The 13657-nt window shown below is 40.4% G+C and overlaps 1 protein-coding gene across 1 annotated transcript; it reads left to right on the plus strand.

Moving 5' to 3' along the window:
* Nucleotides 1–5214: 5214 nt before the first annotated feature.
* LOC121397630 lies at nucleotides 5215–7152 on the plus strand. Its single transcript, XM_041574684.1, has 2 exons — nucleotides 5215–5693; nucleotides 5836–7152. The coding sequence occupies exon 2, from the start codon at nucleotides 6232–6234 to the stop codon at nucleotides 7150–7152; it is 921 nt and encodes a 306-aa protein (XP_041430618.1). The 5' UTR covers nucleotides 5215–5693; nucleotides 5836–6231.
* The last annotated feature ends 6505 nt before the right edge of the window (nucleotides 7153–13657 follow it).

Genomic DNA, 13657 nt, shown 5'->3' on the forward strand with positions numbered 1-13657 from the left:
AATATAACCTGTCCCTGAATGAATCCAATTTATTTCAGGGCTAGTGGCTGTGGCTGAGCGTTTACTATTCCTTGTCACCTCTGTCTTACTTTTGAGAAACCTGAAGTTCCAGACCAAACAGAAAGTAGAATGTCAGCAAGGCCTAAAGGCTTAGCTTTGCAAGTGATATATTGACTGCATAGATGATGCCTAGAATCACATTATATCCCCTGTCTTAATCCTTTTTATTTTTATCACGGCATTAGTATTTCGTTGCACATTAGTATGAAATTTCTCTACACTAAGGGGCACATTTACTTAGCTCGAGTGAAGGAATAGAATAAAAAATACTTTGAATTTTTTTGGCTACTTCGACCTTCGACTATGAATCGAACGATTCGAACTAAAAATCGTTCGACTATTCGACCATTGGATAGTACTGTCTCTTTAAAAAAACTTTGACCCCCTACTTCGCCACCTAAAACCTACCGAACCTCAATGTTAGGTTCCCATAGGCTTTCTAACAAATTTCCCTTCGAAGGAAAATCGTTCGATCGATGGATTAAAATCCTTCGACCCAGAGGATTTAATCGTTTGATCGAACAATTTTTCCTACGATTGTTCGAACGAACGAATAGCGCTAAATCCTTCGACTTCGATATTCGAAGTCGAAGGATTTAACTTCGACAGTCGAATATCGAGGGTTAATTAACCCTCGATATTCGACCCTAAGTAAATGTGCCCCTAAGAGATAGAATTGTCGCATGGTGACGCAGCATGGATCCGACGCGACACGACTGTCAGATGCAGACGCTGCGTCTGCATCCGACAGTCGAATAGCTTTGGATCAACGCTGCGACACCATGCGACAATTCTATCTCTTACCTTATTTTTGTCGCATGCGTTTTGTCGCGGTGTGTCGGATCGCAACAAAATCGTTCGTGGAGTCCTACCCTATGAGCTAGAATTCTTTACAATAATTAACCATATCTGTACCCCCTAAATTGTCAAATTAAGCAAAGATGTGGTCGATGCATGAACAGAACACAAAACACACACGGCAATGTGAGCAGACACGGGCAAATGCTTTCTGGTCAATACTAAAAATAGTGGCAATTTCATGAACAAAAAATCCCTTATACCGAGGGTAAACATAACTGGTGCCCTGAAAATTAGGAACATGCATTTGTTATTGTTTCCTGAGAATAAAGTATCCTAAATAATGTCCAGTTTGTGACAACACAGTGCTGAATTTCCACCAACTGTATCTGCTTCTAACTAATTTTACCAATTTTTTGCCTGGTATTTGTCCCTCCATCCTTTATAAATCAAACACAATTTCATTGTATATCCATCAATTATTATTATTTCTTTTTATAGCACAGTGTTTACACCAGTGCAGAATGTATAACATTGTATGTGTGTTTGTATAAATAACAGCTGAATCTATAGCTCTGCCATTCAGGTTACAGCACCATAGATTCTACATTCCTGTTGTCTAAAGGCAAATGAGTTGCCAGGCAAATTATGATTTCACTGACTGCCACTCAGAGGGTTACTCATTCTCTTTAGTCTATTTCCCAGTGGAGCATACAATCTAATTTTCACCCAGACACACCCACTAAGGTCAGTTTCATTAGAAGCTAATTAACGTGACAGGACCAGTCAGTAAGAATCAAATCCAAGACCCCAGCTCTTTTAGGTTTAGTTAATCGTGTTTGTCACCATTAATGAAGGACGAATTTCTCCTGTTTCGCCGAAAAATTAGCAAAACTCAAATTTTGACACCGCATCAATGTCGACGCTCGCGTCAATTTTAACACCGTGTTGACACGCGGTGGCTTTGACGAGAGCGACTTTTCCGATGTGCGTCCAAATTTTTTTGACTTTGCGGGTGAATTTGCGCTAGAATTTCCAGAATTTATTCTCCGGTGGCGAAACATGGAAATTCCCCACGAATTTGTGCCTGGCAAATTTATTCGCCAATCTCTAGCCACCATCACTAACAACACAATGCTGAATACAAGTTGCCATTTCCATTTAATAATTTGCAATTTCTCTCCATAATGGCCAAGTACAGCGAATTTCTGGGAAAAAGAGTGGCCACCCTCCCCACCATAAACTGCTCCAGGCTGGTGCGAGTGTTGAACTGAAGTATCAGGTGCAGAGAGAGAAGATGTGGGTACGAGTTGAGTGCTGGTCCTACTATGGCAACATTTGGTGGGTTAGAGTTGGGTGCTAGTTAGGTTTTGTGGGTTAGAGTTGGGTGCTGGTTAGGTTTTGTGGGTTAGAGTTGGGTGCTGGTTAGGTTTTGTTGGTTAGAGTTGGGTGCTGGTTAGGTTTTGTGGGTTAGAGTTGGGTGCTGGTTAAGGTTTTGCAGTAGAGATGCCACCTTTTAGCCTGGTGGAGACTGGGCAGGGATGGGGCTATGATGCGGAGAGGGCGGACGGTGACATCAGGGCAGGGCTGATGAGGTGATTGGCTATTGACCAATCACCGTATCAATCATAGAGAATCCTGTCCTGATTTGGAAAACCTGGGCAGGCAGTTTTGCCCCGGCCAGCCCTTCAAATTACCGGCCTGTACGGGTCAAAACCGGCCAGGTGGCAACCCTATTTTGCAGGTTAAAGTCCGGTGCGGTTTGAGTTTTTCATGACCTGCACATCACTAGTGCACACTCCAAAACCATTAAGGGATATTAACTGGTTTCTGATAAAAATGACTGGTGAGCAAGTTGTGTGGTTGGTTTATGGCCCTTATAATGTCAGCTTCACTGGGGCTGGGACTGATGGGAATGCCAAACGATATTTGTAAAACATTAGATAAAATACATTGGTGCTATATAAAGAAAGGATAATAAAGAAATAATGCACATATCAGTGGTTTGTTGTATGTACCTTGTTATTCGTTGAATAGAATGTATGCACATTGCTTTAGATACTTGGAGGCTTATGTCTGTGAAGTAGGCACACTACACGCTCATATACACAGACACACACAAGAAGCGTGCACATTCACACTATCCCACGTCAGACGCACTCCTGCCCCTCCTCCATTAATACGTATGAATTACTACAGTCCAGATAAGCTTACGGCTGCCATCTGGTGGTTGGTGAACAAGACTACAAATCAAGGGAGGGCACTCCAATAATTGAAATTACAGCAAAATGCTCTATGAGGTTTAAGTAACCCAAAAATACTCCCCACAGAGAAGCCAGAATACACAATATTACAAGTATTGGGGTTGCACATTCCGACAAACTTCAAGTACAAGGTGGTATAACGCAGGGATGTCCAACCTTTTGGCTTCTCTGGGTCACATTGGAAAAAGAAAAATGGTCTGGGGCCACACATGAAATACACAAACACTTTTGATTTGTAAAATTAAAGTAAATACACAGAAAAGAACTACATTACCAGTTGGATAACCAGCTATACATTGGAATATGGGACACCTGGATATTAAACAGACGTATTATTATATTATTATTACTAACTGGGCAATGGGCAGAGTCCCCCATCCTCCCTATTCCATTGGTCACCACATTGTTACAACGTGGCATAGTAAGCCCAGTAACGTAACTAGAGGGGGGTGGGCCCTGGTGCGGAACGTGCAGTCGGGCCCCCTCCGTACGCAATTATCTACTCAGAAATTGACCACACAATTGTGAAATCGGGGCAGTTGAAAATTCGGCCTGCTGAAAAAGGCCGAATACCAAACCGAATCCTGGATTCGGTGCATCCCTATTTTAAACCACACCCATGTTACCACAAGACCATGTCCACATTCAGGATAAACAAGATGTGAAGAACTGTTCAAACGCAGTGGGTTGCTGCAAACTTCAGTGCTTTATTTCACACGACATGTTTCGAGAATAGCTCTTTTTCAAGTGTAACATGAGAGAACCCAACTACCACAATTTAAACATGGAGCTCCACCCCTCATTAACAGAAATTGCAACTGGCGATACTACCCAGTGATTCTAACCATTCACATAACCAGTGTGCAACTACACCTCACTCACAGCGGTACAAAATATAAAAACAAGTCTTTTTAAAAACTTTTTTGAAACCAATGTGCAAGTCCCCATCCATTGGTGAATGTAGAATCTGAAATATAAAACCACAAAATTTTTATAAAAACAAAATGCTGGTACTACTCATAAAGAGTCTACCCTGAGCTAGCAATAGTACTTCTTAGTACATCAAACGATGTCTCAATATCTTAATTATTAAAAGAAAACATTCTTACCCTTAAGTAGAATTTCACATTCATATATATGTAAAAGTATCCATTTTATCTATAAAAGGAGAAAGGTCAGAAAGGTAAGGCTGTATGCATTATTTAAAACACATTATTGCCATTAAAGGAAACTACGGATGTTCCAGTGTTCATTTAACCCTTCTGGATGTAGACTATTCAGTTTTTTGATCCATTTTGCTTCTTCTTGCAGAAGTAATTTAGAAACGTTACCTCCTCTCTGTGGTCTACTAATCACCCCTAACACTTGCCATTTTAATTGAGATACATTGTGTTTGGCAAAGCTAAAGTGTCTAGAGATCGAGGTGTCAGATTGAGACCCTGCTTTGAAATTGCGTATATTAGATTTATGTTCTTTTATTCGCTCTTTAACGGCACGTGATGTTTGACCTATATAAACAAGCCCACACGGGCACTTTAGCAAATAAATCGCATTTACGCTCTCACATGTGGCATAGGACTTCAGTTGTATCGCCTTGCCACTAATGGGATGGTACACAATGTCCCCTTTTATAATCGATGCACAGCATATGCAGTTTAGGCACGGAAAAGTGCCTTTTTTTGGTGGTCCCTTAAAGAGCGACGATTGTTTTTTTATAGTACGTAATTCAGCTGGGCATAGCTTATCCTTTAATGTCTGTCCCCTTGTGTAGCAGAATAAAGGAAGCTCCATGCAATGTTGTTTTAAAACCTTATCTTGTTGCAATATGGGCCAAAATTTTTTAACTACTTGTTCAATTTGCATACTAGCTGATGAGAATTTACTCACAAAGGTTAACCTTTTAGTGTTTTTGTTGTTAATGGGTATGACTCTCTGATTAAGTAATTCACTTCTAGACTTCTACTATAAAAAAACAATCGTCGCTCTTTAAGGGACCACCAAAAAAAGGCACTTTTCCGTGCCTAAACTGCATATGCTGTGCATCGATTATAAAAGGGGACATTGTGTACCATCCCATTAGTGGCAAGGCGGTACAACTGAAGTCCTATGCCACATGTGAGAGCGTAAATGCGATTTATTTGCTAAAGTGCCCGTGTGGGCTTGTTTATATAGGTCAAACATCACGTGCCGTTAAAGAGCGAATAAAAGAACATAAATCTAATATACGCAATTTCAAAGCAGGGTCTCAATCTGACACCTCGATCTCTAGACACTTTAGCTTTGCCAAACACAATGTATCTCAATTAAAATGGCAAGTGTTAGGGGTGATTAGTAGACCACAGAGAGGAGGTAACGTTTCTAAATTACTTCTGCAAGAAGAAGCAAAATGGATCAAAAAACTGAATAGTCTACATCCAGAAGGGTTAAATGAACACTGGAACATCAGTAGTTTCCTTTAATGGCAATAATGTGTTTTAAATAATGCATACAGCCTTACCTTTCTGACCTTTCTCCTTTTATAGATAAAATGGATACTTTTACATATATATGAATGTGAAATTCTACTTAAGGGTAAGAATGTTTTCTTTTAATAATTAAGATATTGAGACATCGTTTGATGTACTAAGAAGTACTATTGCTAGCTCAGGGTAGACTCTTTATGAGTAGTACCAGCATTTTGTTTTTATAAAAATGTTGTGGTTTTATATTTCAGATTCTACATTCACCAATGGATGGGGACTTGCACATTGGTTTCAAAAAAGTTTTTAAAAAGACTTGTTTTTATATTTTGTACCGCTGTGAGTGAGGTGTAGTTGCACACTGGTTATGTGAATGGTTAGAATCACTGGGTAGTATCGCCAGTTGCAATTTCTGTTAATGAGGGGTGGAGCTCCATGTTTAAATTGTGGTAGTTGGGTTCTCTCATGTTACACTTGAAAAAGAGCTATGCTCGAAACATGTCGTGTGAAATAAAGCACTGAAGTTTGCAGCAACCCACTGCGTTTGAACAGTTCTTCACATCTTGTTTATCCTGATTAACTTGGTTTCGTTGGACGGAAACTTTGTGACTGAACTGCTTGTTTGAATCCATTATCTCCTGCTTGAAATTATGTCCAAAAGGATTCAAGTTTGTAGATTAACAGGTATGGCTACCGGATCTACTCCCTTTACCTGCAGCTCATCTACTTTCGCTTATAGTGAACAAGATATTGCAAAAATACTAGAAGGGGTTGGTGGAGATGATTTTCCCTCTAGTGGGGTTCCCCCCTTAGATGATTGCTGCAAGCAACTGTTATTTAAACAGAAAAAGGAATTGAACATTCATATGCATATCACAGCATTAGCCCAGTATGTGAAGTCTAAACGTATACCACGTGGACTAAGATTATCCATACAACCCAACCTCTGCACTGAGGACCCTGTTTTAATCCAGCGATGGCAGGAGATCTGCAACAAATGCAGCATCGACTTAATGGTACTTACCATTGAGAGACTCCAGGAGAAAGCTTCGTCTGTTGGCCTGGAGGTGTCCGCTCTAAAAGAGCAAGTTATAGCTGCTAAGGGATCTGCACAGGCCGATGCTGTCTTCAGTGAGCAGGGAGAGCTGCTCAGGAAACACCGAGAGGCGGTGTCAGCGCGGAAGGCGCGTAAGTATGAAAGAGACGCGCTGGACTATGTGCATAATAAAGTATATACCTGGCAGGAAGATCGAAGCATACAGCGTACGATGGGGGAGAACCGCGGGCGATTCCGCCGCCAACAATGCTGGCAATATCGCAGCCATTACAATGGGAGAAGGAGCCCGCGTGACTCGTCCACAGATTCTATGGGAGGCTTCTCTTCAGGCTCTGAATTTAATAGGAGCGGTGATACAGCTATAGCACAGCCAGAGCAATATAGTCAACACTTCTATCGAGCATCACAACAAACCATTCCTGCTCCTTTTTTAGATCAACGTACCCAAAAGAAAAATCCACGTTTTCCAATACCACGGGAGGCATATCCCCAACGGAACAAAGCGAAGAGGTAACCGACCTTGTTATTAACATTTCTTCCCATGTTCTAACCCCAGAAGAAAGGTCCGTTTTAAATAGGGGTTTGGGTTTTGTTCCCACTTATAATTTGGACCAATTGAACTGGGAAATTGACTTTCACAAACTTTTACGTAAATTTAAGCTTAAATTGTGGTTTGATAACGATGTAAAATGTACCACAGTTGCTAAAGGTTTCAAAAATCAAAGTACATTTATCCCACCAGTACAAAATAGCTCTTTATCAGCGTTTGAAAAAGTGGTCACAGCCGAGGTTAAAAAAATTTTTGAAAAACCATATATCACTAAACCTAAGTTTAACCTGTCATATGGTGAGAGACAGGCATTATCTAATTTACAATCTAATGATGCAATAGTGATCAAAAGCGCTGATAAAGGCGGTGGTATAGTATTGATGGATAAAAAAATGTACTTAGAGGAAGCATTTCGTCAATTGTCTATCATTGAACACTATAAGCCTATTGGAAAAGATCCAGTCTGGGATATACATAGGGAGATCCAATCACTGGTGAATGATGCATATAGCAATGGGCTTATAGATCTTAATACAAAAAATTTCCTTTTGGTCGACCAGCCCAGGGTACCAGTTCTTTACCTTCTACCAAAGGTACACAAAACTTTGATAAATCCCCCAGGACGACCTATCGTCTCAGGGATCGGCTCCATTTTGGAACCGTTATCAAAGTATGTGGATTCCTTTTTGCAGCCGCTGGCTTTAAACATTCCATGTTGTTTAAAAGATACAAATGAGCTATTACAAACACTATCTACAATGGAGACATTAGATGCCCAGTGTACTTTATGCAGCATTGACATTGTTAGTCTATACACATCTATACCTCAAGATGAGGGAATTGTTCATATGGAAGAATGTCTTTTAGAAACTCATCTTTCTCACAATATGGTTTTCTTCCTTGTTGATTGCTTAACATTGATATTAAAACGCAATTATTTTCGATTTGAAGATGTGTTCTACTGGCAATGTCAAGGAACGTCAATGGGGGCGGCGGTCGCCCCCTCATTTGCCAATTTATTCGTCCATAAGTTAGAGAAAGATTTCTTTCTGAACGAAGAATTTAAGAAATACATAGTTTTGTATCTTCGTTTTGTGGACGATATATTGGTAATATGGAAGGGCGATATTTCTGTATTTCATGGAATGGTTAACAAAGCTAATACCAAACATCCATCGGTCAAATTTACCACTGAGGTCTCAACCCAAACACTTAATTTTCTTGATGTTAAACTTACCCTAAAATCTGGCAAGATAGAGACTGAATTATTTAGGAAAACTACAGAACGTAATAGCCTACTTCATGCTTCAAGTTTTCATAATGCCCGTTGCATTTCTGCAATTCCAAAAGGTCAATTTTTGAGGGCAAGACGCATATCATCAGACGATACCAAGTATTGGAAGTCAGCTGATATGCTTATTAAAAGGTTTCGAACTAAAGGGTACAATTTAACCAACTTACAAAAAGTAGCCAATGAAGTTGGCAGAATGTCTAGAAGTGAATTACTTAATCAGAGAGTCATACCCATTAACAACAAAAACACTAAAAGGTTAACCTTTGTGAGTAAATTCTCATCAGCTAGTATGCAAATTGAACAAGTAGTTAAAAAATTTTGGCCCATATTGCAACAAGATAAGGTTTAAAACAACATTGCATGGAGCTTCCTTTATTCTGCTACACAAGGGGACAGACATTAAAGGATAAGCTATGCCCAGCTGAATTACGTACTATAAAAAAACAATCGTCGCTCTTTAAGGGACCACCAAAAAAAGGCACTTTTCCGTGCCTAAACTGCATATGCTGTGCATCGATTATAAAAGGGGACATTGTGTACCATCCCATTAGTGGCAAGGCGGTACAACTGAAGTCCTATGCCACATGTGAGAGCGTAAATGCGATTTATTTGCTAAAGTGCCCGTGTGGGCTTGTTTATATAGGTCAAACATCACGTGCCGTTAAAGAGCGAATAAAAGAACATAAATCTAATATACGCAATTTCAAAGCAGGGTCTCAATCTGACACCTCGATCTCTAGACACTTTAGCTTTGCCAAACACAATGTATCTCAATTAAAATGGCAAGTGTTAGGGGTGATTAGTAGACCACAGAGAGGAGGTAACGTTTCTAAATTACTTCTGCAAGAAGAAGCAAAATGGATCAAAAAACTGAATAGTCTACATCCAGAAGGGTTAAATGAACACTGGAACATCAGTAGTTTCCTTTAATGGCAATAATGTGTTTTAAATAATGCATACAGCCTTACCTTTCTGACCTTTCTCCTTTTATAGATAAAATGGATACTTTTACATATATATGAATGTGAAATTCTACTTAAGGGTAAGAATGTTTTCTTTTAATAATTAAGATATTGAGACATCGTTTGATGTACTAAGAAGTACTATTGCTAGCTCAGGGTAGACTCTTTATGAGTAGTACCAGCATTTTGTTTTTATAAAAATTTTGTGGTTTTATATTTCAGATTCTACATTCACCAATGGATGGGGACTTGCACATTGGTTTCAAAAAAGTTTTTAAAAAGACTTGTTTTTATATTTTGTACCGCTGTGAGTGAGGTGTAGTTGCACACTGGTTATGTGAATGGTTAGAATCACTGGGTAGTATCGCCAGTTGCAATTTCTGTTAATGAGGGGTGGAGCTCCATGTTTAAATTGTGGTAGTTGGGTTCTCTCATGTTACACTTGAAAAAGAGCTATGCTCGAAACATGTCGTGTGAAATAAAGCACTGAAGTTTGCAGCAACCCACTGCGTTTGAACAGTTCTTCACATCTTGTTTATCCTGATTAACTTGGTTTCGTTGGACGGAAACTTTGTGACTGAACTGCTTGTTTGAATCCATTATCTCCTACCATGTCCACATTCATTGTGCAACATTTCACTGGAAAGGCAATCACTTCACCACTCCTTGCTGTGCAAATAATCCTTTATTTTAGCCAGTTTTACCACTACAAGTACAGAACAACATTTCGGGGGGGGGGGGGGGGGTTCCACCTCCCTTCGTCAGTGTAAGTAGTGCTCCCCATATCTCTTATTTGTCACATTAATTGTGGTAACACACCAAAAAACCAAATGATTGGTGCTCACTGCAGGGATGTCACGTATCACTCATATGTGAAAAATGTAATATAGGGTGGTGGGCCTGGGTGTAGATCGTCCCGCCCATGCCCACCCCCCTCCCGTTTTTTTGCTCGCGCAAACTGCCGACGGGCCCTGGTACAATTGCACCCACTCCTCCCCCTGTAATTCCACCACTGTCTCCTGTGGATAACAGCTCCCCCAGCACATGATTTAACACTATAGAGGCCCCTAACAATAATTTTCAAATGCTAACAAACCCCCAGAACAAATACCAGGCTTATGTTTCACAGGCAGAGCAGGGCACACACAGGCAGAGTATGGCACACAGTGGGAGCATAGAGAAGGCAGAATAGAGCAGGAGACATTGACCACTCTAAGATGTACTACATACAGTGACACAGTGCTGGTGCCATTTGTAGGAGTGTGAACAATGTGGGCAGTTTCAATTTAGGGGCCGCACATTTAAAGCTCGTTTAGAGAAGTTGAAGTCGTTTACAGAGAAAACCCTTAAATATATGGGTTATCTGGAGGGCAAATATTCTAATAGAAGAACAACCAGCACTCAGAGCTCAATGCATGCGGGCAAAGCCCTGCGTGTTTATTACTAATAATAATAAACACGCAGGGCTTTGCCCGCATGCATTGAGCTCTGAGTGCCGGTTGTTCTTCTATTACGCTTACTACAATTAGGGTTGCCGATCCCTTGTAACTGTGCACCGGGCCAGCTTGTGCTTGAGAGGCAAGGGTGTGCTGGTGGGTTCTGGAATTTGGGCAAATATTCTACCCATAATTTCAACACCCCCCCCCCCCCAAGACATTTATATTGGATTATTCATTATTATTGTTGTTGTTATTTTTCCCATGCTGCAGGAATGAAGGATGTAGAACTGCTCCTGAAGATAAAAGGATTTTAAAAAGGCTTAGTTTGTTACATAATCTCCTGTTCTTAGAACCTTTGCAATCTGTAATGTTTTTCTAGTTTTTGAACTGGCAGCCAAACACCTATGGAATTATTTACTAGAACCCAAATAATTCTCATTATTTTATTAAAACCACTTCGAACAAACGTGCACATTTTTACCTTATTTATCAATAAATGAACTCGGGAAAAAATCTGGTGCGGGAAAAGACTCAACGAAATTATTAAAAAAATCCCAATCATCCGATTATTTCTGAATTTGACCCGGAAAACTCCAACCTTTCGGGTCATAGCATGAAAATGTATTCTACACCCAGCGCAGATCATGATATCTTCCAATTGTATAAGGGACGTCTGCCATTAATTTCTATACATGACCTTGGCTAGGGTTGCCATTTTTTTTTTTAAAGCTATAGGAAGGCCGGTATTTTTTTTCCAGAAAAAGTGGCAACCCTAACCTTGGCTGGTTTGAGATGGAGTACTTTTTTATTCAGGCTTTTAGCAGCCTCTGGGTTTAATAAATATCAAAACTTGGCATATTTCGTCTCGAAATACTCGCATCAGAGCTGACACAAGGCTTCCGGACGCGAGCAGACAAGAACTTTCGGCTAGTAGTCTGATTTCAGCAGGCTGATTTCTACCTAAGGATGCCTTTTTTTAAGTTTCAGCCCTGGTTCCAGTGAAAGAAACGACATGCTTCGCGCATTATGACAACACTTTGGTGAAGGCTCTTCTCTGTATCAGCAACATAATGTTCATATGCAAAATGCAGCACCCACTGAAATCTGGTTTGCTGATATGCGAGTGGAAGAAATGGTCTTCCACGCAAATTCACTAACCTCCGAAAATTCGCCAGCGACGGCTTCGCTCACATCGAAACACTAGAAAATTCGTGCGGACAAAGCTAATTCACTAAAATGCGAGGTTGCGTCCAACGTGCCGAATGATGGTGAATTTTTGCTAGTGTTAATTCGGCAAGCAAAGCGCAGTTGCGCTAGCGTTGGCTAATTTGCATTCGGCGGGAAGTTAAAGTTGAATGGACGTATATGCTGCAGCAAATCCATTACACTACACAAGCCCAGGGAAACCTTAATAAAAGAAAATAGAGTTGTTATATTGCCCTACACATGAGCCCAGTGTATAGTTTATGTGCCATATGTAAGGAAATGTTGGGGGAAGCCGGGAACCCCCCAAAAAAATGTACACTCTTTTTCAGCCTATCACCCTGAAAAACTGAAAAGTTGCCAGGGTTTTTTGGGACTTCGATTTTTTTTTTTTGAGGAACTCCTATCTACTCTATTGCACTTCGCCTGGTCTGAGGTGGTGAAGGCAAGTCTGGCGCAAGAGGTAACGTTCATTAAAATCCGCATCTTAGTGAATTTGCGTAGTTATGTCCATTAGCCAGAGCGAAAATTCGCCTGGCGTTAGAGTGCGAAGTAGCGATACAGTCTATCTCCTTTGCTAGTGAATTTACGTCAACGCTCGTTAGTAAATTGGCGAAGTACCGAAATGATGTAACACTGGCGCCAAGCTTTAGTCACTCCGCCCTTTAGTGAATTTGCCCCTTAATCTCAGTCAGGGCTCACACCTATAGGATGAATTGAAATGACAACTGTATGCCAGGCCTGATTTTCCATCTTTTTCTACGGCTGTAATTGCAGCAAAGGATCATCTTCATATTAATCCTCTTGGATTCATAATGAAATGCTGGACTGTCCGGTATCTAAACCTTTCGGACCAATTCAATCCAAATCCCTCTTTCCCATTTAAAGCAAAAAACACAATTTAAGTAAAGATTCATTCATTTACTGATAAAACATCTTTAAGTACAGCGATAAGCATTGTAGCCTTTTCATAGGCCAGAGTCCTTTGACCTTAAGCTCCCCCAGCCTTCAAAAAATTCAAACACACACACACACAGTGGTGTGAAAAACTATTTGCCCCCTTCCTGATTTCTTATTCTTTTGCATGTTTGTCACACTTAAATGTTTCTGCTCATCAAAAACCGTTAACTATTAGTCAAAGATAACATAATTGAACACAAAATGCAGTTTTTAAATGAAGGTTTACGTTATTAAGGGAGAAAAAAAACTCCAAATCTACATGGGCCTGTGTGAAAAAGTGATTGCCCCCCTTGTTAAAAAATAACTTAACTGTGGTTTATCACACCTGAGTTCAGTTTCAAAGGTTATAAAGCCATTTCTAAAGCTTTGGGACTCCAGCGAACCACAGTGAGAGCCATTATCCACAAATGGCAAAAACATGGAACAGTGGTGAACCTTCCCAGGAGTGGCCGGCCGACCAAAATTACCCCAAGAGCGCAGAGACAACTCATCCGAGAGGCCACAAATGACCCCAGGACAACATCTAAAGAACTGCAGGCCTCACTTGCCTCAATTAAGGTCAGTGTTCACGACTCCACCATAAGAAAGAGACTGGGCAAAAACGGCCTGCA

Source organism: Xenopus laevis, chromosome 8S (assembly GCF_017654675.1).
Source record: "Xenopus laevis strain J_2021 chromosome 8S, Xenopus_laevis_v10.1, whole genome shotgun sequence".
NCBI classification, from domain to species: domain Eukaryota; kingdom Metazoa; phylum Chordata; class Amphibia; order Anura; family Pipidae; genus Xenopus; species Xenopus laevis.